The 26,148-nt window shown below is 51.1% G+C and overlaps 1 protein-coding gene across 1 annotated transcript in view; it reads left to right on the plus strand.

Annotated features, from left to right (window-relative positions):
* The first annotated feature begins 18,704 nt into the window (after window positions 1-18,704).
* The window catches only part of EPHA8 (EPH receptor A8), a 53,678-nt gene continuing 46,234 nt past the window's right edge, over window positions 18,705-26,148 (plus strand). Inside the window, exon 1 of the mRNA XM_053962891.1 lies at window positions 18,705-18,826. Within this exon, the coding sequence (XP_053818866.1) occupies window positions 18,742-18,826 (85 nt within the window). The 5' untranslated portion in view covers window positions 18,705-18,741. The remainder of the gene's footprint in view (window positions 18,827-26,148) is intronic.

Raw genomic sequence — 26,148 nt, forward strand, 5'->3', positions numbered from 1 at the left:
CTTTAATCCAGCTCACCTTGCTGATACAGAGCACCTGTAACACCCACAGCCCTCAAAGAGCTGGAGGCAGCTCCAGCTATAATTACCCAAGTTCACATCAATGTGTCTGGGGTTAAATTGCTGCTTTGGAGAGCTACTGGAGCAACACTGAGGATTTGTGTCAGATAAGAAGTGTGACATTGTTTTGCAGAATAAAAAAGAGCCTTATCAGGAATGTACCAGCCCAAGTGTTTGTTCAGCTCTCTGAGCAGCTGACTCTGGGAGTGGCCAGGCTGGCAGTGGCTGGGGGGGGCTGGATGCTGGATCCTAGGAGGCAGAGGTCCTGCCTACACTGGGTCCCAGCACTGCTCTGTTCGATGTAACAGAGAGGCCAAGCCAGGCAGTGTGAGCCTGGCCTGTTGTTAGCACGGTGCTGGCAGTTCTCTGATGGCTGGGACAGGACCACACCACACATGGCCACAGCTGGAAATGCCTCCAAGCCACTGTATCCCTCTGAAGAAATGGCCATGGTGTCATGCTCCTGATATCCAGGAGCAAATTGGTGAGGAATCATGGAGAGGTGCATAGTGCATCTTTCTATTGCAGCATGAGAGGGTGAAAAGAAGGAAATTAAATATAGCAGTGAAACAGCTGGGAGGAAGATCATCTGAAGCTGGGAACAAGACCCTCAGACGTGTTTCCGATACCCCTGCATTGAGACAGGGCTTGGAAACAGAGAGCAATGAGCTCTCACCAGGGGATAGTATCACCACTAAAAGAGAGGAAATGAGTTTTTCCACATGCATTAAGACAAGACACACCAGCATGAGGGCAGATGTTCCATGCACCTAGGAATGCACAGAGAACTGCTGCATCCTCGTGTCTCATCACAGTGGATACAGCAGAAAGTGAAATCATGAAAATGATAATGGGTGGAGAGCAATTTCCACATGAGAAGAGAGGAGAAAGGAGCTATTTAGTTTGAGAAGGGACAAATGAAAGGGTGAAATGGATAGAATAATGAATGGGACAGGGGAGATGCATCCACCAGCCACTCTCAACAAAGCAAGAGGTGCCTGGGGAGCTGAAAGGGCCCTTCTTGGAAATGGATGCAGGAAGGAGCTTTCTTCAGGTTCAAGTGATCTGTCTGTGGAATCTGGGGCAGCAGGGTTCAAGTGACCTGTGGGATCCAAGGCAGCAGGAAGCAGAGGACAAAGTACCAGCTCATTTCTGCCTGCAATGTCTCCATGTCTCTCCACCTTCCCACCAGCACTGAGCAAGGCAGGATCTGTGCTCTGCTTTGTCTCCTCCCCAAATGGCAAAGATGCCCAGCAGCTCCTAGTGTGGTGTTTCCCTCTGGTGTCACACCAAGCAGATTGTGGCTGTGGCCACTCATAGGCACAAAGACTGTGGTAGTGACCACAGGGACCTGGCACATTTCAAATGAGTCAGCCAGGTATGAAATGCAGCAGCTCACAGCCAGTGCTGAGCACCAAAGCCTTCTGAAATGACTGTGTACTGCACACACAGTGGGCACATCCATGGGGATTGGAGTGCCCACGTCCCAGCTGCACATCCCTGCACATTCCCTTGCACCCCAAGGCAGTGAATACAAGTTGGGGTGAGCTCAAACACAGTTTCCTGCTGAGTCCTGACCACTCAGTGCATGTATGACTGGGCAAGGAGCTCTGGAAATTGGGAAATACTGCCTGAGATGTAGTTGGGTACTCCAAAGTAAAGGTGTCTCCTTTTTTTTTGGAGAGGGGGAGACGGCTGTGGGGGAGCTGCATTGCACGGAGACTTAGAGGTGCGTGTGATGTGGAAATTGGTATTCAGAGGATCCCTGTAGGATTTAGGAACAGTCAGAAGAGAGTTACCCATCCAGAGTGAATGGGGAAGGAAAGCAGCATTTATACCGTCTTTTCTATGTTGCTTTTGTCCCTTTTCTCTGGAGTCAGGCAGCAATGTGCCTTCTGGAGCTCCCCATAGATGAGGAGTTGCTCTGTCCTTTTCCTGTGGAGATGGGAGCTGCTAGCTCCCTGTGCCCTCTCCCTGGGGCACTGCTCTGCCAGGCATACTGGGCATACTGGAAGCTGGTGGAGGAGCCAGTCCACAGCCCTGTACTCCTGACCTTGCCCAGTGACATGACAGCAGGAGGGTGATGCTGTCTACAGTGACATGGTGCACGTTGCTCCCGCAGAGCTGTATTAGGATCATTTTGGGTGTTTTTCCCGGGTCTGCTGACGTGACAGTCCAAAAGGCTCTGCTGCCATTTGGAGGTTCTTCCCACTGTGTTTCCATCCCAGTCAGTGTCCCCTGCTGAGGAACACCTGTGTCCCAGCCTCACCATCCCTGTTTGGGCCAGATGGAGCAGATGGGGAAGGAGAATACCCCAGGGCTCCCCACTGCATCTGCATGGCATCCCCAAAGGTTTCCCGAGCCACGCTCTACTAAGCAGCACTGCCTTGTCTCACCTCTGTGCAAAGGATCTGCCCTGCCCCACGGTCTGGCTGTGGTGGGGATGACAGGGGCATGACAGGCAGCTGCAGGTGGTGGCAGAGGCAGGTTCCCACCAGCAGCCCTCCAGCAGATGGGAATAATGCTGGCAGAGAGTTTGGAGTGAGCTGTGAAGAAGCCTGACTGCTGCTGCCTTCAGAGCTGTGTCCTCCCAGGATGTGGTGGGTGGGTCAGAGTTCAGCTTTGCTGCCAAGTCTGGAAATAGCACCTTTAAATCAACACCTGGAACCAGTCCAGAATGGTACTGGCTTCTTTTTCGCTTCTTTCTTTTTTCTCTTTCTCTCCTTCAGCATTTCCCACAAAGCGAAAAGACAGAAAAAGTCTCTGGAAGAGTTAAAAAACGTGGAGATGTGGCGCTTAGGGACATGGGTTAGTGGTGGATATGGCAGCACTGGGTTAACAGCTGGACTTGATGATCTTGGAGAGCTTTCCCAACCCCAGTGATTCTATTATTCTGTGACTATAAGTTGGTTTTGGGGTGAATTCAGTGATTTTTGCTGTTTCAACTTGCAGCAGATCTTGGGCTCATGGGCCTGAGGAAAAAGGATACATAGGCAGGGATCTGGTTGAGTTTTAAAAACCATGGACTTTGTAGATCCTTGCAGAGGAAGGATACAGCCAGGAAGTTGCACACAGCTTGCAAGGGATCATATCATCATATCACCAGGGATCCATTGCATAATCAGGGATACACTGCATTTCCAGCCTCAGCCTGCAGCAGGTCACCTCCTTACCTGAGGGGATCTATCCTGGTGCTCCTCACTGGTGACCCCCACATGCTCCTCTGGATCCACCAAGTCCAGCCAGTGAGCAGTACTCTTGCCAGCCCCTTGTCTGTAGGGTCAGTTGAGAGGGCAGGATTGCAGTGTCCAGCACATCCCCGTGCTTTCCATCCAGGATTGCCTGCACTTCCCGACACTGACAGGGTAATTGCAATATTATCATGACATGTAGCAGATCAAAGACTTGATGCAGGGGAGGTGGCAATGGTGGTAAGAATGACATGCAGTTTGCATTTAGAAAGCACTTAAAAGGCAATTATCCAGCGCTGGGAGCCCTGGCCAGGGAGTGTGGCTCATGTATTTTAATGTGGATTTCAAAGAGATGAAGATTGGTGCCCAGCAGGAGGCCTGGCAGTGCAGGCAGCTGTGTGCAGCTTGCTGCAGGCCAGGCTCCACTGCAGTGGCCTAGCCGGAAGCTGCAGGCACAGGCAGCTGCGCTGAGCCCTGCTTCTGATGCTCTGCTGCAACCAGACATCCCTCCTCTTCCTCTCCCTGCAGGTCTGTCCTGCAGGTGAGTGGACAAGAGATGAGGAGGAGAAGGAGGAGGAGGAGGAGGAAGAGGAGGAGGGAATCTTGGCATTTACCCCAGGCATCACTGCTTTGGAACAGCTCCTTGTTCATGGAGAGGGAGGTAGGGTAGTCTGTGCAGGGCCAGGAGACTTCCATGATCCACCTCAGGATATTCTATTCTATTCTATTCTATTCTATTCTATTCTATTCTATTCTATTCTATTCTATTCCCTTCTGAATGGGCTGTGGTTGCTACAGCCAGCTGCATCAATACTGGCACAGGGGCTCAGGGCCTCCCTTGTGACAGCCACTGTCCATGTTGCTGATGGGGAGGGTCTGTCTCAGCCTCTCCTGTTTGCTAATCCCAAAGCAGCTGCAGCTTTGATAAGCTGAGCATATAAAAAGGAGGAAATGAGACTTTTTGCACAGGCAGACAGTGACAGAACATGGTGGGGGGTGGTACAGTTTTAAACTAATTGAGGATTGATTTTGATTAGGTGTTAGGAGGAAATTCTTCCCTGTGAGGGTGGTGAAGCCCTGGCACAGGGTGCCCAGAGAAGCTTAAACGCACTCCTGGAAGTGTCCAAGGTTAGGTTGGACAAGGCTTGGAGCAACCTGGGATAGTGGAAGGTGTCCCTGCCCATGGCAGGGGATAGAATGAGATGAGCTTTAAGGTCCTTTCCAACCCAAACTATTCTGGGATTCTCTGATCCCTCCACAATTAATTAGGTGCCTCCCATGCCCCTCTGTGATGCTCAGTTCTGCTGAGGGCTGCCCTGACTCAGCCAGAGTCCCTCGCTCCTTCCCAGGCCCTCATTCCTGTGCCCCTGGACTGGGAGGGGAGTGCTCCTGCAGCTCCATTTCTGCTTAGCAGTGGGCATTGCTGATGGGAAAGAGAGACCACCCATGACAGGCAGCTGGTTCCCTGTTTTCTAATTAGAATCATAGAATCATTTAGGCTGGGAAAAGCCTTTAAGATCATTGAGCCCAACCATCAATCCAGCACCACCATGTTTACCATTAAACCATGTCCTCAAATGCCCCATCAACACATTATTTAACAATTCCAGGGATGGTGACTCCACCCTGGCCATGGCAGGCTGTTCCAATATCCAAACACACTCTCAGTGAAGAAATTTTTCCTAATATTCAGTCTAAATCTCCCCTTGCACACCTTGAGGCCATTTAATCTTGTTTTGTCCCTTGTTCCCTGGGAGCAGAGCCTGACCCTCTCCTGGCTGCCCCCTCCTGTCAGGGAGTTGTTCAGAGCCAGAAGGTCCTTCCTGAGCCTTCTTTTCTCCAGGAGCTCCCTCAGCTGCTCCTGGTGCCCCAGACCCTTTCCCAGCTCCATTCCCTTCTCTGGATCTGCCCCAGCTCCTCAATGTCTTTCCTGTCATGCCCAAAGGAAAATCACTGCCCTGGTGCTGCTTTGCCATTGGCCTCTTGCCCACCTGAGCACAAGCTGGCTCGTATTCAGCACCCCCAGGTCCTTTTCTGCCCAGCAGCTTTCCAGTCTTTTCTCCATGCCTGAAGCACTGCCTGGGTTTGGTGTGACCTGAGTTCAGGACCTGGCACTTGGCCTTGTGCAGTCGACTTCGGCCCATCAATCCAGCCTGTTCTGATACCTCTGCAGAGCCTTCCTGCCCTTCAGCAGATCCACACTCCCACCCCGCTTGTGGTGTTGGCTGTAAACTTATTGAGGGTATATGGATATTCTCAGTTCAGTCAGAGAGAAAAAGAGACATTTCTAACCAGGCTGAGCCTGGCAGAGAGTTGGAAAGGAATGTAAATAATTCTCTATCTCTCTTGTTGTTCACATTGTTTATAGATATATTCTGCCACCGTGCATCATTCACAGTGCACCAATGGTGTGAGATGTTTTGACTTAAAGACCAATGAAATTGGTCTGCACGATGTTCTCTATAAATAGAGCAGTGCATTTGAAATAAATCAGTTCAGTTCTCTTCTTGCCTTCTGACTTGAAGTCTTCTTTATTCCTGTCCTGCCTCAACAGTGACAAGGGTACACTCAATCTCCTCATCCAAATCATTGGTAAAGATGTTAGACAGGACTGGACCCACTACTGAGCCCTGGGGAACACCAGGGCAGCTTTGGGACAGCTGTGACCTCCCAAGTGCGCTACGATTGCTGATAAATGATGGAAACTTCCACCAGATCCCTCAGATCGCATCTGACTCCATAGACTCCATGTGTGTGTCTCTCTGGTGTAGTTTGCTGACCATTAACCCTTTTATTATGGTGGGTATTATTCTGCTCCCTGGCCCTGTCTTCTGGCTCAGGGGGGAACAGGCTTAGACAGAGTAAACAGGTCAAGCAGTAATGAATAAATTATCACTTGTAATTATCATAGAACTCCAGAATGGTTTGGATTGGGAATGGAAGGGACCTAAAAGCCTATCCAGTTCCATCTCCTGCCATGTTCAGGGACACCTTCCACTATCCCAGGCTGCTCCAAGCCTCATCCAACCTGTCCTTGGACAATTCCAGGGATGAGGCAGCCACAGCTTCTCTGGGCAGCCTGGGCCAGAGCCTCACTACCCTCACACAGAAGGATTTCTTCACATTATCTAATCTAACCCTTCCCTCTCTCAGTTTAAACCCAGTTAAACTTCTTCATTGCTGGGTGGAGCAGCAAAGAGCACAAGGGATATCCCCTAACCCAAGCTGGAGACCTGTCGTCTTCCAGGGAGCATTCCACCAAGGCTTCCCAGCTCCTGGGCTGCCCCAAGGGTGGGCAGTCAGCAGTTCCCTGGAGCAAACCTGTCAGTGGGTGAGTGCTGAGCTGGAGTTCAACATCTGTGTGTGAGGAGGCAAAGGACAGGGGGAGGGCAAGTGGGTGTAGGTGGCATCACACCACAGGTAGGTTTGGACTGCACACCCTTGTGCAAGTACCTCATCCCTCTGCAGGACCAGATGGAACTTGTTTTTCACTGAGTGCAGGAATAGTCGGACGTGTCTGCTGGCATCAGCCCCAGCCCGTGCTGCAGTCTGATGTGCTGCTGACAGCGTTGGGTGGCTGTTCCCAGCCCTGGGCCCGGCAAAGGCAGGCTGATGGCCCCGGCACGGCGCTGGCACTCCCCTCGGGGGTCTATCCCCCACGCCTGCCGCAGCGCCTGTCCGTCAGCCCATCCCCGGGGTCTGCCTTTGACAAGTCTGTCAAGGAAGGTCTGACAGCCATTCTAGGAGAAGGGGCCGTGGGGGGCCGCCGCGTCTCACTGCGGTGCTTGAACTCCTGTCCGATGCCCCACCTGGCTGAGTCTGTGCAGCTGCTGAGAGCTGAGCTCCAGCACATCGGCAGACCTCAAGCGAACCCAGCCCACAGCGACCTCCCAGTGGCTTCCTCCTCCCAGCATCTCCTGCTCTGCTCACCACGAACCGCTGCTCCCTGGAAACACTTTGCTCTGAGCTGCAGGGGTGCTGCTCTGCTTTCCCAGGGGCTCGGAAAATATGGGAGATGTCTCCAATGAGCCCCAGCAGCCCCTGTCCTTCCTCCCCACCACCTGCTGGAGCAGGCAATGCCTTTGTGGGAAGTTCAACGGCTTTGTGCCATAGTGGGACAGGTTGAAGATAACAAAGCTACAGGGATATTAATTCTTATTTCAAATCACAATTCTGACTCCAGTTTAAAGCTGTTTGCCCTGTGTTGCTGTTCCCATGCACAGTAGTACCTGCAGTGCCCTCACATTGCCCTGGGATGATAACTGGGACATCAGCTCTCCTGCAGAGAAGGAGATGTGGTTAGTGGATCAAGCAGAGCCACGTAAAGAGTACCTGGCCCAGTCCTTAACTTCACCCATTGATTTTGGAAAATTTTCCTTGGTGATGTGTATCCACATCCACCAAATTATTTAGACAGGAGAAGTGTTCTGGCTTAAGTTTAGGTTTATCTCCTCAGACATGTCCACTGAAGAAAATGTCCCCTCTGTGGGATACCCTGGTGCCAGGTTGGAGCATTCTGGCATTCTTTAGAACATCTGCCACTCCTGGATGTAGGTTGTCCTCATCTCTTCTCTTCTGCTTCATGAGAAGTACTCACAGTGTCTTGGGAGTATATAAAATAACTTTCCAACCCTATGGGGCAGGACAAGGGCATTCCATGTAATGTGCATGTGGAAGAACTTGAGAGGTAGTAGCCTGGCCAGGACATCTGCTGCCTGGGCTTTAAGGCAAGGCAAGACTTGGGGAGTAAACCTGCAAGCAAAGGATAAAACAAGACCCAGGTCTTTATCTGCTCTGCAAAGGCAATTCTGTCCTCTCTGTACCCTTCTCTCCTCTTCAGTCATTTTATTTAATAACTTCTGGAGGAGCAGCCTTTTCTTGTGGGTAGAGGAAAAATATGGTCTTGATCATGTCAACCTTGATCATGTTATGGATGGTCTTCTGTGCAAGACTGAGCTTCCCAGTCAAGCAGGGAGATAAGATTTTTACTTGGCTGGTGAGAGCCTGGTACAGTTCACTCTTGTGTGCCTCAGCTCTAGAGACAACATCTTTAATGGGATTATGGCCCCACAAAACCGGCCTGATTGGTGCAACCCACCTTCCCAGTCCAAGGCACCTGCAATAATGCCAAGACAGGCTGGTGTCTTCTGGAGCTTGGGAAAAGCAGAGAAGCCAAATATTCTACTCTTTCTAAGGTGTGATCCTCACTCCAGAGTGGTCTTCTGAGTTTGGTTTCCACATCTGACCCTTCAGGGACCTCGTTGGGACAAAATCTGTCTCTCCAAGCCCTGCAGAAGGATGAGCTGCTGCACGAGGCTCTGTGTTCAAGGCTCATATCTGCCCAAGGGGTCCAGCCATGCACCATCTGCAAAAGGCTGGAGCACACTCTGGAGAGGCAAAAGATGGGAGTTGAATCCTCTTGGGCAGAGGGAGGTGTGACACTTTCTTCCCCACAGCACAGATGAGTTTGCTGTTCACTTGTGCTGCTGTATTCCTGCACTGTTTATTCTCCTGACCTGCTTCTCTGTGTCCTGGGGTCCATGGAAGGATGTTGGAGTTCCTGGCATGGGAAGAGAGCTTCAAGCAGCTTTCTCACAGCTACTGGCAGTAGTAAGTTGTGGTAAAAACAAAGGTGTCAAGGCCTTATTTTTGACACTGGCTGGTTCTGAAGCATTTGATTTCTGTGGTAGCGTTCAGCTGACTGAGGCTGAGGAAGCTAATTACAGGAGTGTGGCACAAAAACCTGAGGCATGTGGGAACACCATGGGAAAAAATGAAACATATAAAAGACATGCTTTAATCAAAGAGGACTGAAAGAAAGGGAAATCTCAGAAGAGCTGGTGACTGATGTGTGGCTGGAGAACAGGCAACTGAGAGGGAGGCAGAGGCAGTGAGCAAGGTGCGGTTGCAGAGCTAATGCTGGGGCACAGCAATTAGAATTTGCTAGGCAGAAGTCACCCTGTCCAGAGTAACACCTTTGAAGGGTGAGCAGTGTGGAACCTTCATAAACCACTGAAAACACTTGACACCACCAGAGTGACCTGTGGCGGAGATGAGAGCACATCTGAGAGCAGGGGTGAAGCCAGCACAGCACCTGAATGCTGCATGGGCTCTGATAAGCACCGAAAGCAAAGCATCCGCAGCTGGGAGAGGCAGCAAATGCAAGAGCCTGTAAGCACCAGCAGATGCACGGGGAGGATAAAGATGAAATTGCTCATGCTATTAGTTCAGACAAGTTCTTCAAAGCAGTGAAGGAAAGAGCTGCTGCAGAAGGCAAACGGACTCTAAATATCCAGGTCAAGGCAACTAGCTTTACTTTGAATACAGATATTTGAGAGCAAAACAGAAAGTATCTCTACAAAAGGAGCTACTCTGAGAGTGGTGAAGAGACTTGTCTCTGCTACATGTGAACATCACCTGAGTGTGCCACTGACCAGATAAGAACCTATTTCTGCAAGCATCAGCACCTGAGTGCTCTAACTGGAGGACCAAAGGAATGAAATGTGTTAGGGAATGTCCTCCTGTGTAGCCAGATGACAGAAACACGGGGCATGGAATCTACTGCAAAGCCTTCAGTGGCTAGATTGGGATGAGAGACCCTCCGGGCATGACACAGTCAGAAGAGCAACTGACAGCAGAGCTGCCTTCAAAGGGAGCCTATTGCCTAAATTAGGGCACCTCAAGACCTGGGACACTGAGACCTCAAGACACTGTTGGGAAGGAGAATTACTGTGCTGTTGTGAAGTATTTTCAATGCGAGCTTAGAAAGGAGGTATGGACCTAGGGGTGCTGCCTTGGTGGACTGAGGTGCCTAAGCAGGAGACAGCCTTGCCTTGTAGGCAGACCAAAGCTTTGGGTGGCTCTTGCCAGTGCCTGGTGCGCCAAGGGACCTCACCCAGGGCTTGTGCCAGGGTTGCTGGCAGTGAGTGAGGAACTTTGCTGCAGTGTCCTTGGGATGGGGTACTGGAGAGGAGAACAGCCATGGGGAAGCTGGAGTGACTAAATCAACTCTGCTTGGAGCTCTGTTTACTTTGCCTTATGGAGAGACTGTTTCCAAAGATAGAATGGGAAAAAAATGTATATATTTAAAAATTAGAGACAGCTTGCTGTCAGTCAGAGCAAGAGGAAGATGACTGAGGAGTGTCTGTCCTACCTATTCCTGGGCATTCATCTCAGGCCTTGCAATATCTGGAGTCTGATGACATTCTCATCTAAAGTCATTTGACTTCAATTTAACCCAAATGCCTCAAACCAGGGGAGAAATAAACTTCGCCCATGCTGCAGGCTAGGAAAATGTCACAAGGTTTGAAGACATGGAATGGGGAAAAGTGCTGCCAGAATCTGGCAATATGATCCCTTGCTTCTGACTTGGCTGCTGATCCCACTGTCTTCAGCTGAGCAGGCAGCAGTACAACAGTTTGGTCGAGCCCTTGAAGTCTCTCCAGGGACAAAGCTGGTATCTAATCCTGGAGCTGTGATATGGCCCAGTAGTATGGTGGCAGGTTGAGTAGTGAGGATGCTGCCAGCCTTGGCTTCTCAGTGACTGTTCAATAGCTCCTGGCTCCTCTGTGCAGCTGGGACTGCTTGCACTGACCTTTGGGAGCAGCAAACAGCCTCCTGCTGGCCTGAGCAGGCAAGGTACCAGAGGAGACGTGTGGCTTCTCCTCTGCCTCTGGTTACGGCAACAGTGTGGTCACACATGGTGCTTCAGTGAGGCAGAGAAGGCTCAGCTCCAGGCTGAAGGCTGGGCTTTGTCTATATCTGAGTCCCAGACCTGAATCCTAACAGTGTGAAATACATGTGTCCTCCCTTACCCTTTTCCATCTTCTGTTAAAACATAGGTTATATTCTGGACAATTTCCAAGTGAATATGTTAATTATTTCCTGAGACAGTATTAATTGAATGCAGTTTCTTTATGAAATTTCAGATTGTTTTTTCATCTTCTTCTTGAACTGATGAAGGGCTTTTCACTGACCCCTCACACCCCACAGGGAGTTAAATCTCAGTGACATGTGGTGGAGGGGTGGAAGTTTGAAGAAATTAGGCTGCAATTCTGAAAGGTTACCCAAGGTAATCTGGTTATTTATAACTTTCTGCAACAGCCAGGGCTGGGTGCATAGCTCCAGTTCTTCCTAAATATTCCTGCATGCAACATCCCACACGAAGAAATGCTGCTGGGCAGGAGGCTGGCTTCACGCTGCATACACAGAGACCTATGCTGGGTAATAAATAGGCCCAGCTGGTGGCATGGTCCCTGCTACAGCTGAACTTTGTCATTGGACAGAGCAAATATTAAACCTGAAGCTGCAGCTGGGGATCCCAGGATGTGTAACCAAAACCAGAGGGGAAAATTGTGGTGTTGGACTGTTCTTTACCATTGCCAGCCCCACCTTTGCATGCTGATGGCCTCTTCCCAAATTCCCTGAATTGCAGACAGCACAGACAGAGCTCTGGGAAAGCATAGCCCAGGTAAGTAGGACCTGAGTACCACTCTGTGGGAGCAGCTGCTGCTTGACCAGTATCTCTCTCTGCACAGGGAAACCCTGCCTGGGCTCTGAAGTGGCTGTGGGTGTTCCCATGTTTTGCTATTGTTCCCCCATTACTCATTCAATTTTAAATGCAGCTTTGTTTGGTTATTTTTATAGCATCAAAATTATTTTTGGACAGCATCTCATTGTAAGCTTTCAAAAGGATTATGTCTGGGTCTGCCCAGCTCTGTAATTAAGTCTCTTTGAAATTTCCACTTCCAGCAGAAACAATGTGCTTGAAGTGAAGATGACAGTTTCAACAGCATCAGAGCATTCTCTTGGCTGTGCAAGGGTCTCTTGAGATGGGGCTGGAGGTATTTTCTGCCTCTCTTGTGTCTTTGCCCCTTAGCACCAGTGATTTGGGGCCAGAGATCTTTAGCTTGGGATGGCAGAGACTGGGAATGCCAAAGGGTGGTGACTCTTGCTGTAAGGTACTTCCAAGGCAGGGCTGTAGGACTCTGGAGGTGCCTGGTGTGGTTGTCCTGCTTTCCTTTCCATCTCATGACAGTGTCTGAAGAAAGGCTTGATTATTTTGGTCAAGAAACCAGAAGAAGAAACAACCATGGAAGTGCTCCATTTGATCCTGTGGAGGATTTGTATCCAATGGCACAAATATCAGGGGTTTTGGGTGCCTTGGGGAGCACTTTTCTCATTGCTGCTGGAGAAGCCTGATGGTGCAGGCAGGGTTAGCTTGAGCTGGGAGCAAAGCAACCTCTGAGCAACTCAGTCTAGGGGAAAGTCTCCCTGCCCATGGCAGGGGATTGGAACAAGATGAGCTTTAAGGTCCCTCCCAACCCAGACTATTCTGGGAATCTTTGGAAGCAGTGACCAGCTCTGCGAACAGGGGAGGCAGTGATGGGTGGCAGGGGATGGGGACGGAGGTGCTACAGCCATCTGGCAGGCACAAAGCTGTTCAGCTGTCCATGTGGGATAAAGCCTCAGAGACAGGACAGAACAAACCATGCACAAGAAAGGAAAGAGCAAGGACAGAAGGGAGTGAAGATAAGCATGGAATAAATTGGGAGGAAAGATGCATAAGCTGGGTCCAAAGACACAATAGGGATGGCCCAGAGCAGGGTGATGCCAGGGTCCTGTGTGGGAGCGGTAGTGAGCTGGGTTGCAGATTCCAGCTGTCCTGCAGGGACCCTGTGCTTTCCCAAAGCCTGAGCATTTCAAACCACCTGCTTAGCCCACAAAGCCATTCCCTTTGGCAATATTGGAGCTGCTGGGCTCTGGAGACTGGGGTTAAACACATGCCGTGCTGCCTGGGCTTATGGCAGCTCCTGTTTTATTAGCTCCATTTCTTAGCTTTATTTATTTCCATTTATTACCTCTATTTCTGTTTGTTTGTACCAGCCCTTCTCTAGAGAGCTCTGGGGCTGTCCCTGTGTCCCTTTCTTTTCCAAATGCATGCACATTGGATGGGGGTTGCCTGCCTTCCTCCACAGCTGCTGTCTCTCACAAATGCTGTGGGCAGCCTTGTTATTTTCAGGTGCTTTCAAGCCCCAGCTCCTGGAGACCTGTGGTTATAGCAGCAGAGCTTTCAGCCTCTATGACCATTCAGAGCAGAGCCAGGGGCATATCAAGGTTAGAAACTGGAAGGCAAAGAAAAGATATTAAGAGTGCTGAGGTGTACTTGTGGCACTTGTGCTATTTTAGCATCTAATTCATAGCCTTTGTTTTGTGATGTGTCTTTGAAGTGGTTGGACTTGACAGTGTTGCACCTCTGCTTCTTCAGCCAGCAAAGCATCACTGGGCCGTTGGCAGAGAAATCCGGAGGCTGTCACAGCCCTGCCTGGGTGTCAGAGCTGGAGTGTTGGCTGGAGCTCCTGCAAGTGCTCAACTGGCCATGCCAGCATTGCAGACAGGCTTGAGACCCTCTGCAGAGTACCCCAAACCCTCTGCTGTGGCCCTGTGTGGCCCTAGCCCTGCAGCTGACCCATGGTGTAGCACTGTGTGCTGTGGTGGGTCCCTCCAACATTCCCATAGCGATGTCCCCATTTGGGAAGCTGAGGGATGGTCTCTGAAGTCATTACAGCACTGTGTGTTGCCCAGAGTGGGGCAGAGGTGTACCCCAGGCCTCCCTTCAGGCAGGGCATAGAAGCATTTTTCTCCATGCTTGGAGATGTCTGGGGATCACCAGCACTCAATGCCAGATACATTTCAGGGGTGTAGCCCATTCCCTCACCATCCCTCAGATGATGCTTCCACCTTGGGCCTGGGGCTGTTGGGATGATTTCACTTGGTTTAAACTTCTGACTGCTCATCCCCATCTCCTCTCAGGACCAGACTGCCCTGCCAAGGCATGACCTAACATCTCCTTTTGGGCAGCGGGAACATGGTGGGACTGGAAGATAAAGGGACCCAACTCATGTTCCCTGGGAGACTCTTGCTGTACATCTCTGTACAGCCCTAGTCCCTAACAGCTCCAAAGCCACTGTGTGCCCATGTTAGACAGCAGAGACTTAGTTCCCCTTCAGCAAGACACACAATAGGAAAGAAGGCAAGTGCAACCCTGGCACTCTTGGATAAAAGGACTAATGCTGTTAATATCCAGCAATCAGAATTTCTTAGACAGAGAACAGTGCTGCATCACCTTCCCTCCTGCTCATCCCCTGCTTGTTTAATGAAAATCGGAGACAGCCCTTAAAGAGCTGCTTAGCATTTCAATACATTTAATATCCTCACTGATAAGGGAACGATGGGTATTACCAAAAGACCTTTCTTAAACTCTCCCCTTCTGCAGCCGGTTATCCTGGCTTGTGTTTGTCTCAATTCCAGTTCCAAACTGTCTCTTTCAATGAGGAAAAAATATTATGAGATTATTTTTTTTAATATGAAGGATATTAATACACAACATTTCTGATAATGACAAGGAGAGGCATGCCCAGCCTCCCCAGCCTTGACCTGAATTAATTGTGTGCTGATTGCTCAGCTGGCCAGTGGTTCCGACAGTCGTACCTCATCACGAGTGATGCCAAGGGCTGGCCCTCTCTGCTGGCATTAATGGAACAACTTGGGCACCTGCTTGTGATAATGAGGAGGGAGCAGCACCCTCCACCTGGCTGTGCTGAAGGACTGGAGGAGATCTTCAGTCATGGCATCTCATGAAAGATCCTGGCTGGATGGCTGCTCCCCTGGGTAAGAGGCCAGGCAATGATGAGAATACTCATGAACCCCAGGGAGGACTGGGCAAGCAGGGAAGGCACCTGGCTGAAAAAGGATCTTGGCACATTGGGAAAAGTACAACCCTAAGGCACTGGAAAGGGACAAAAGCCTGTCAGTCTGCCCAGGAGGCAGGGAGAAGGTGAGATGTGGTCCCTGTGCTCCCCAGCCTTGCAGCTGAGCAATCTGTCCCAGCCCTGACACAGCACAAGGAATTACAGTGATTTAGCACCCACATTGCTCCAGGTGAATAGTTGTACAGATGTAGATAACTTGTCAGCATGTTTATGTAGCAGATGCCAGTTTAAAGGGCTGTCCACAGGCATCCTTACATGGGGCACACTGGAGCTCCCTGAGAATTCCTGCTGACAGCTCAGGCTGGGGCACCAAATGCAAACTTTACTGGGCGATGCCACAGCCACCAGAAGTGTAGAGGGGAATGTCCCAGCTGCATGTGTCCAGCACCCTCCTCCTGTCCTGTGACCTCTGGGGCTCTGCTGTAGAGCCAGAATGGAGGGCTCAGGGTATGGGGGGAAGGCAGTAGGAATCTGACTTGTTAAACCTCAGGTTTTAAAGCTCCTTGGATTCAGGGCTGTTCAGGCAAGAGACTCATCAAGGAGTGGGGGCAGCAGCACTCAGCAAGAAGGGGGAGGCAGCTGGGTTCAGGCCACAGATAGCTGAGTGGGAGCCTGGGAGCAGGTGGGGAGAGGGACAGGGATCCTGGTGTGATGTCCTCCATGCTTCTGTTTCCTGGTCTGTTTGGGGTTCCTGGGATGCCTTGTGACCACCCCTTGTGGCTGCACATGGATCCTGGTATGGAAGGGGTCTGCATTCCCAGCCAGGAGCGTCCCAAAAGTGTTTGACCCTGTACCATCTCTAACACCCCTGACAGTGCCCAGCCTTGATGCACATGCATTGATTATGCACTCAAGGCACATCCTGGCCCCAAAACCAAGGGTCCAGGGAAACCAGAATGCCTGCCCCCACAGCCCTTCTGTGCCCAGTGTGTGTGCACTGTGTTGTGGTACAGAGTTCACACTAACCCTGCTTCCTGCTGCACCCACCACTGCTTGCAGGCATCTCATTACACACCATCCCCTCTCCCCAGAGCTGACAGTATCTGAGAGGCCTCCCATTCCCTGGAAGGGATTTCGGGGCATTTCTGGAGTGGCTGTGCCTTGGCTTCTGCAAAGCTGCTTTACAGCATGTAACAGTGCTCAGCCAGCACAGCTTCTCTGCAGTCCTGGAGCACAGCAAATCCAAAACCTGTGGGGACGTGCAATAGTTGGTAGCTCTTGGCACCTTTGCCAGACCCAGAGGACCCACAGTCCTGTCACACACAGGGGCTGGGATGGCACCAGGGGACTGGAGAGCCCATGTGGGTAGCTGAGATGTGTTGAAGGTCTGCAGGGTTAGGGAGTGGAACCACTCAGTGCTGGAAGGCCAAAGCTGGCTTCTGCCTCCCCAGAACTTTTTCTAGAGTTTGGGACTGAGATCACAGAATCATAGAATTGTTTGTGTTAGAAGGGACCTTAAAGACCATCTCATTCAACCCCATATCCAACAGAGCATGTTGCTCCAAGCCCTACCCAGCCAGGCCTTGAACACTTCCAGGGATGGGGCAGCCCCAGCTTCTCTAGGCACCCTGTGCCAGGGCCTCACCACCCTCACAGGGAGGAATTTCTTCCCAACATCCCATCAATCCCTGCCCTGTATGAGTGTGAAGACATTTCCCGTTATCTTGTCATTCCATCCCTTGTCCCAAGTCCCTTTCCTGGAGTCCCTTTAGGCCCCGGAAGGGGCTCTAAGGACTCCCCAGAGCCTTCTCTTCTCCACATGAACACAGAGCTGGAGGTAGCTCTGCGGGAGGGTTTCACAAGAGCCAAGCAGATGATGGTGGCAGTGTAAACGCTGTCCCTCTGGAATGCCTGGCTCTGCTTGGGCACTGTGGGACAGAGAGCTGAAGGATCCAGCACTGAGCTGTGACAAGCCCTTTCAGCAAATGGAAATGTCTGGGTCAGGGTAGCAACGTGATAGCTGGCAGAAAATTTGCTTTCCCACCAGCTGCAGGGGTGCAACTACTGTGGCATCCTCTGGGACTTCCTGGTGGCTTGCTGTGATTTTGGAGACCATCAGCCCTGACCCCTTTGCTCCAAGGTCCACTGCAAAGTCCACTGTGTAGCTGTACCCGCTACCTAACAGCACCACTCGGCCTCTGCCAGCTGCCTTGGGAATGTCTGGCATCTTCTGAGCCACAGCTGTGTCCCTGCCTAAGCCGCTCTGCAAGCCCATCCTGTGATACTGCTGATGACAGGATCTCTCCAGCACTGTCTCTGGACTGACTGCTTCCCAGGCAGGCAGGGTAAAAAACCTGGAGGGACCCGAGGCTCCGTGCTGTTCCCAGGTCCTTGTGATGAGTGGTGCAGACACGTCCCTGCAGGTACAGTCCTCATCCATTCTGAATGAGGAATTGTTACCACTATGTGCTGGCAGTTGAGCAGGGAGCAGCTCTCAGTCCTCCATGCAGAAACCTGCTGGGAGCACCATGGGGTGCCCCAGCATGGGGTCTAGCATCTCCAGGGAACATACAGGGTACACAGAGTGGAATGGAGGGTGTGCAACACTCTCCCTCCTTCTCTTTCCCCACTGAGCAGCTCTGGGATGAGCTTTTTCCAAGGCATGGCCTGACAGACAACAGAAGAGATGCCTATCCTGCCCTGTGTGCCTTGCCCAGTGGTAGTTCCTGGGGCAGGGTAGAGCTGCAGTCACAATGCACTGGCCACGAGTGCATGAAGGAGCAAATAAGTCACTGCACATGGTGTAGATGGGAGTCAGCATCTGTGGTTACCACGGGCAGGTATTAATGATTGTTCAGCATTTAGATGGGGAAGCAGTAGTGGCTGTAGGGGGCCTGCTGACAGATGTTGAGTGTTTAATGCTGAGCAAGGTACTCACCTGTTTCGGCGATTCTGGTGGCTCCAAGCAAGAGGGAAGCAGAGGCTGTGGGAAGGATGCTTTGTGTTTCCTAGGTAGCCCCAGTCCCCTGTCACAGGACACCCTTGCCCAGTGCCCAGCCTTTCTGCCGTGGCACAATTGCTGTGTCTTCCCAAACTGCTTTGGAAAGGGTTGACCCTCTGTTAGGTGACCAACGTGGCAGTGAACAGGGTGTTGTGAGCCCTGGCTGTGCTGTCCCCTGCTCCCACTGCCAGGTCAATTGTGAGCAGAGTGTCTCTCCCAGAACGATGTGGCATGGAAGCATCGGGATGGGGGTGTCCTGCCTGTCTCCTTCAGACATGCAAGGGGAGCAGTTACAAGGGTTTTTCCTCTCCTTGCACACCGGTAGGGAGGAGTAACCCCATCCCCTTCACACCTGACCTCGACCGAGTGCAGAGCTCCCCGCAGCGCTGCAAGTTCGTCTCTCGCCGCGGCCAGTGAGAACAGCGGAGCGGGATGGGGGCACAAGATGCAGTGGGGACTGTCGGAGCTTCCCGAGGGCGGGGGCGTGGGGGAAAGCGGGGAGTGGAAGCCCGAGTCCAGATGCTGGGTCTGGGTACAGCGAGCGCGTGTGGTGCGGAAAGGGGGGTTCGCTGCAGAGCCCACCCAGCCCATTGGTTTGCGAGCGGTGACGGGCAGGCTGCTCCCTCCCAGCTCGCCCGCCTGTGTAGCTGCGAGCAATGTGCGCAAAGTGCCTTTGCATTAGCCGGCGAGTGCCGTAGCTCTGGGCAGAGGTAGCTCGCTCGCAGAGGTGCTGGGACAACCGAGGTGGCCCTGTACTGCGCCTGGTGGCCCCCGCCGGACCATGGCATGGGCACCGGGGGATCTGACATCCTCGCTCTCCATCGTCATAACCTTGGCTGCTTGCCTCTCGGCCACCACCAGCGAAGGTAGGAACCGGGGTGGCCCTGGAGTGACGGGGCAGTGTTAGGGGCACCCGCGGGATCGCTGTGGCTGTTTGGATGTGTCCACCTGGGCTTAGCCCTGCCGGGCTTTGCTTCTCTGTGCTCCCAGGGGAGGGCAGCTCCAGGTTCCTGCCTGCCTGAGTTTGCTAATCCTGGAGCTTCTGCACCAGAGGCAAAACTTCGGAGCTGGTCAGGAGAGCCTGACTCTGCAGCAATGCCGGCAGCTCTGCCTTCCTCCCGTGCCCGGGCTCTGCTGCAGCATGCAGGAGTGGCTGCAGAGAGGACAGGGACACCGGCACCAGCTCAGCCATGGCGATCCCCATCACTGGAGTTGGCAGCAGCGCAGGGCCATGCACGTTGGCCGAGCAGTGTGGGCTGTGATGGAGAGAGTGGGTGGGCACAGGAAGGTGTGCAGAGGATGAGGGGAGCTGGAAAGGGCATTCGGGTGGGAAACTTCTCGTGCGAGAAAGGGCTGGAAACTTCTGAAGTAGGAAGCAGGGATGCAGCTGAGGATTCTTCCCGACATCTTGGTGCCAGCCACGTCAGGCCTGCTCTCTCCAGCCGGCCACTCTACCCAGCTGCCGGCAGCCCTCATCCCCAGCCCTTTTCCGTGTCCCTACTCCAGTATCTCAGGCCCCCTTGGTTTCGGCAGTGCTGCTCCTGCTCCTGCCACCTACCCGCTTGCCTGTCTCCCTCTGTGCTGGCAGCGGCGGCACGGCTGCTTCCCGGATCTGCTGATCTCCATCGCCAGAGATCTGCTGTTCCCGCTCCCGAGCATGTCCTTGGCACTGGCAGCAGCATCCTTCCTCCCTTCTGCTGTGCTTGAGAGCCACGGCCAGCACAGCACAGCCTCTGCAGTGAGCCCCGGGGCCAGTGTCCCTGCCCCATGGAGGCGATGGAGTCTCTCCCTTCTCCTGCCCCTGCATCTCTGCCATCCTTCCAGCATGCTGAGGCCCAAGGGCTGCCACCCCGTGCCTCGTGCACTTTACAGCACCCTGCTGGGTTGGGTCCTTGTGCTTACCTGCCATCGTCCAACACCCACCAGCATTTTCCTCACTTTATTCCCAATTTCCAGCTATTTGCTGGCCCTAACCCTGTTTTCTGCCCAATGCCTACCTCCTGGCCCTCTTCCTACTCCTTTTCCCATCTGCTTTGCTGCCCATGCAGGGGGATGCATTGGGGTCTCACTGCTGGGGATGGGCTGTGAGGGTGCAGAATGGGGCCCTGGCACCCCGACACTCCCAGTCCTTGCTTGGTCTTTGCTCTGGGATGCAACAGCTGCACTTTGTCACATGTCCTGGGCAGGGAGTGGTGCAGGATGCTGCCTGTGCAGCGCCAGGCTCTCAGTGCTGCAGCCCCACAAAGCCAAACAGCCCAGCCCTTGGTGCACCCTGGGCATTGACAAGTGAGGCAAGGGCCTCCTTGCGGTACTCTACGGAGGAGATTGCTGGATGCTGAGCTGGGCTTTATGGTGTCTGCATGGACAGCCAGGCCCTGGACTCTCTCCCCATCTGCCTGTTGCCAGCTGGGAGAGACCTGGCTTTCCCACAAGACTTGTTGGAAAAGAAAGCTATCTTCAATCACAGCCTTGGTCAGGAGGTTGCACAGGGCTGGGGACATGCTGGGCTCTGGGGCAGACCAAGCAGGCTGGATCTCAGTTAGACCAGACAGGAGGTACTGAATAGCATCAAGAAAAGGCGTGGGAGCCTGCAGAAAGCTAGTGGTGCTCCATCCACCGCCGTGATGATGCTCATGGCCCTGCAGATCCTGGGGCTCTGCTGTGCCCTGCCATGGGGCACTCAGTGCCAGCCGGGTCCCCAGCATGAGCAGTGGAACTGGGATGTGGCTGTGGGCTCTGCCAGTTCCCAGTCTCCCAGGTGCTGGGATAGGCTGGGAGCAGCTGAGATCGGCTGTGGTGCCAGTTGCTGAACAGGAGATTCTCACTCTGGCATGGGATGGGACTGGAAATGTGGGAGATGCTGCAGAGCAGAGCCCAGCCTTGGTGCATGCCGCACTCCAGTTGTGCCAGGCTTGGCTGCCCCATTCCCAGAGCGTGTGGTGACTACGGGCACGGTGTGAGGGTAGCAGCCCATCACCTCTGCCTGCTCCCACAGCCTCTCAGTGCCCTGCATTTCTGGCCATGGTCCCGAGAAAACCCAGCGCTGGTTTGGGAACTGCAAGGTAGAAAATTACAACCCCAAAGCAAATTTCAGGCCACGGTGTGCTACACTCTGCATGCCTGTATTGGGAGGCAGTTGGTGTATAAAAACATGTATTAACCAAAAAAACAGCTTCAACCCTAGTTTTTTTGCTTTCCAAGAGCTCCCAGTGCCTTCTCTTTCCTGAAATATTTGTTCCAAGAAATTTTAAGCTTATATTTTTTATTCCTTTCAGTCTTGTGTGCAGGCATGCTTGAGAAATAGGAGGAAAAGGGAATCGCCATTCCATGGGAAAATCCCCATTTCAGCACGGCAGCCATTGCGAAATGCATTGAAAGCCAAAATTCAGATTTTTTTTTTAAAGAGGAGTAAAAATTTGTGGGATGTGGAAGAATTTTATTTGGAGCACTGAAAAAAGAATTGTCTGAAATTATTAAATTGCTTTAGAGCACAGAGGTAGAAAAGTTATTTTCAATATATATGATATTTCAATATAAGATATTTCAGTATAAGATATTTCAATAATATGAAGTATGAGACACTAAAAATATTTACACTATTGCAGACTGAGTTGAATAGGTGAAAATATTAAAGCGAGTATTTTATATTATAGCACAAAGTGAAGTTAAATAGTAAAATATGAAATATCTTTGTTAAATTGAAAGAAGATCAGACAAACAGAAATTATCACATTTGGAGCTTGAGTGGGGGGTAACAAAATTGTATTTTCTGTCAAAAAATGGCAATTCAAATGATGCTCCTTCGGGGGGTCTGCTCCCTCCCAGGTGATGCCCCCAGCTCAGCTCTGCCCTCCGCCCGTGAGATGGGTGACCTTTCTCCCCATTACAATATGGACCCCATGGCCCATGGGTGAGCTTGGAGGGGTCCATGTGGGGACCTGGTGAAGCAAGGGAGAGGGATTTGGGGACATTTCCCCCAGCATTTTGGGGCACATTGGGCTGGCTGCGGCAAACAGCAGGTGTTGGGGATGGGATGATACAGAGGAGGATGCTGAACCGAGGAGGGGATGCTCATCTTTTCCTTGTACCACAGTGATGGGGTTTTGTTCCTCCACCCAACAGGGATGGGGTGCGGGAAAGCACCAGAATCCTTGGGAAAACCCAGCCGCTTGCTGCGCTGCTGAAACGGGGGCCACAGGAAGGGTTCATGGGGGTCTCCCCTGCTAATCTCTCATTGTAATCTCATTAATTGCCCCTCTGCTCTAACAGAAAAAAAGGTAAAAACTAATCTGCATGTTTATTCAATGCTTCTTTCCTACTTCTCTGCAGCAATGCCAAAGTCGGGGCTGCGGGAAAAGCAAGACATTGAAAGGGAGAGGAAATCGCCTTTTCCGTTTTAAAAAGGCTGTGGGGGTGTGTGTTCCTCTCTAAGGATAGGAAACAAGAGTGTTTAAGCTTATAGGCTTTTGGTGATAGGGGATGGAAAAGCATTGGTTTAAAATAGGGAGCTGGTTCAGGCTACATTAGTGAAAAAAAAATCTGGGGGTGTTAATTTTTTGATTGCTCCCAAAATGCTGATATAAAGCAAATATTTGCATAGTTTTATGTAGGCTTACAGGGATATGTTTCTGGTGCCATCTTCATTTCCATCCCTCTTATATTAATAGCTTATAAAACTTCTGGAAAATCAACCTCCAAAATTTGCACAAAACACACCTACTTTGGCAGGTTTTCTCATTCTCCTTGAATTCTTGTTTCCTAAAATTGCAAGGGGTTGTTTCCAGTGACAATAAATGAGCACCCATTTTGGTGATGGTGGAAATGGATCTGATGAAGCCAACTTTAAGTACAATTGAAAACCTGATGAATTGCTTCGGGGAAGAAAGAATTCCTTATTTTTTCAATTGCTGAAAGGTGGTTAGCAAAATATTTTACTCAAAAAAAACCTCAACAAACCAACAGTGAACCTCAGCCCCCAGAGTTGCTCAGGCAGGGTGGAAGCTCATCCCACACATCGCGGCGTCAGTGGTGGGTGCTGGCAGCAGGACTTGGGGAGCACTGGTTTTATGGAGACATCCCGCCACCTCCGCTCTTTGTTCTGGTCAGGTCCTGTGTTTTGCTGGCCTCACTGGCAGTCTTCGGTGCTGCCTTTATCTCCAGGGGCACATCCATTCATATGATAACTCTATTCATACCCTGACAGTTTTTGATAGTTCATTCTTCTAACCCAGCCTGTTTGCCTGGCCAACACTCAAAATGATTCCTCTGTCACAGAGGCGATTAACCCCTTCAGTCTTACCAGTCCCAAAGGGAGTGGTCGGATAATTATTACCTTCAAATTGAAACAAAACCCCCCCGTCCTGCCCACGTCAATGAGCAATACTCAGTATCATAAACAACTGTGCAAAGGATGTAACTCCTTAATGGATCAGATCCAGGCACACCAATAAAGCCTAATGAAATGTGTTTGGCCCAGGAATAGTGGCCAGAAAAATATTCACTGTTTATCTGAAAACATCGGCAAAGGCAGCGCTGCTTTTAATGATCCCTTCCAAGGGCTTATCAGCCCCAGCCTTTAAAAATCAGGCCCCTCTTTCCCTAATACAAATTTCCCTGGCTTCACCTTCCAGCCATTTGTTCTTGTTAGGCTTTTCCTGCAGGATTAAAGAGCTCATATTTTTCGGCTGTGAAAGTGGTAAACTCAACCTGTGCACCTCGCAGCCCTTGTGGACACAAGTAGATTGGGCTCTGCAGGTTCCCTTCTGTGATTTTTCTTTACCTCCAGCCCTGGTTATCATGGTTATGCCTATGGTATCTTCTGCTCTATGTCCAGTTTCTCATATTTAAAATGCTTATTTAACCACATTAGTGAGGGGCAACAGTGCTGGCTGCAACTGGATAGATAAATCCATCCCAGCTCCATCCCAGCATCAATGATGCCACAAGTTCCAGGGTTTTTCCTTGAATGAAATACCTTCTGCGTTATGCACCTTCCATGCAATTATTAAGGATTTCTGTGATATTTAATTACCACTGGTATGAGATATTCAGCTTGTCCCCTCAAAGGTGGTTACTATTGGTATTTTTGTCTGTGAAAATGTTCCATTTTAGAAAGCTATTTTTAAGAGAGCAAAGGCAAAAGCCTTTAAAAGAAATTATCTTGCTTTAAAAATGTCACCGGGATACAAACAGCTCAGCACAGTTTAGGGTGACCAACTGGTGTGAGAGCAAAGATGTCCTCAGAGAAATTAGGGAAAAAACATAAGACAGCCTGAAAAACTGCCATGCAAAGGCCCTCCAGATAATACAGATAAGTGAGCACATTTGTAAAACCCATGTTTCCCCAGTGAGGACTCCAGAGAGGATAACACTCAAAGCTTTATCAGGACTGCAGGGATGCAGGGATTGGAGGGAAGGACAGAATGGCATCTTCAGGGTGCTGCAAGGTTTGCCCTGGCTCTGATACAGGCACAGATCTCCAGTGCCAGGTTTGCCTGAGTCACGGTGGGTGGCATGGGAAGTGGCAGTATGGGATAAGAAATCTTCCAAATCCCAAACAGGCAGGAGATAACTGAGTGGGCATGCAGCTTACGTGTGAGGAGTGAGATAGTCTGGGAAAAGGACTTGGGACAGCATTAGCAGCTTACCTGGCATGAGCTTCAATGTCCAGAAAAATGCAGCAGAGGTTGGAAACCTCAATGACTAAAGCTGAAAATGCATTTGTGTCTATTTTATTATACCAAACAGATGTGAGAAAAGAGAAGAGGAAGTCAGGACTAGTGTGAGGACACTGGGACAAACCCCTCTGGACACCGCTGCACTTTCTTGGAATCTGTACCATAGACGTGTTGCTGACTGCAAGCAGAAGACATTTATTTTGTGTTAGAAAACTCCTGTGTAATTTTTTAAAGCTGTCGTGATATTGCATTACAGGTACAATGAGGTGTTTAGGCTGCCCCTGTACCTGATCTGCAGCTAAGAGGGAAGGCCCCATTTGGGTGCAGGTTCATTACCTGTTCCTCAGGCCTCTGGTTTTGGGGACAGTGGTCAGGGATGCCAGGAGCCACCCTTTGGTGGTGTAGGAGTTGAATAGACCTGTTCTCACAGGGCTTTAGCCAGATGAGATATCAAGGGGTGGTTGTGCCAGGCATGGGCTCCTCTCTGCTGATGAACAGGGCCGTGTCGTTGTGCTGTCCCTCAGGCTGGGGACGTGGTAGTAGAAAAGACACATGCGACTCCCACGTGGCCAAATCCAGACCTGTGGGCACCAAATGTGCCTCCTCCATGGCCACAGGCACCCCAGCGCACCTTCCCCAGCCTTACCACAGTCTTGCTTCTTTCCCTGCTCACATTGGATGTTGCCATGGAATTTCTTGAATCCCTGACCTTTCTCACCCCCCATCCCCAGGGCCTTCCCACCTCCTCCTCTGGCTTCTGCCCTGAATTACAACGAGCCCAGTCACCCCTAAAGCCTGAAATAGTTCCTTTCCCACTGGCTCTGGGACCAGGGACATGGAAGTGTGGGCTCACCTTTGCTCGGAGCCCTGTCCAGCCCCACACACTCATCCTCGAGTCCTGGGACATCCCAGGGTGTTCTGACATTTCCAGTTTCAGCTTGCACTGGAACCAATGAGTGCTGCAGTGCCGGGCTGCACACCTGTACTGGGGATGGGTGCACACCAGTATGATAACTGGGGACATACACCAGTACCAGGACTGCACGCCTGTACTGGGGGTGGTGCACACCAGTACTGTAACACCCTGCCCAATGGTGGGTGATGTTTAATTTGGGTCTCCCACACCAACATGCCCAGTTCTCCCTGTCTGTCCCCCTGCACACAAGCATTGGGAGTCTCCAAGCGAGCAGGATACATGAGCATTTTACATCTCTATTTTCTCACCTGTAGTTTTGAGAGGGAACATCTTTTTGTTGTTTGGCTTTTGATATGCTTTTTAATTTTTTTTTTCTGGGAAGAAAAAACTGGCCTATAATTTCAAGGTTTTTAGCCTTAGAAATACTTTATTCAGGGTGTTTTGTTTTGTTTTGTTTCATTTTTTGCATCATTTCACAACACCTCAGTCCTACCACAGGTAGGTAATGTGCTCTTGCACTGCACATTATCTTACATGATATCATGCAGGGGCTGGAAGGATCAGGTTGATAATTTTATTTTTAAAACCTGAACTG

This window comes from Vidua chalybeata, chromosome 22, assembly GCF_026979565.1.
Source record: "Vidua chalybeata isolate OUT-0048 chromosome 22, bVidCha1 merged haplotype, whole genome shotgun sequence".
Classification (NCBI taxonomy): Eukaryota; Metazoa; Chordata; class Aves; order Passeriformes; family Viduidae; genus Vidua; species Vidua chalybeata.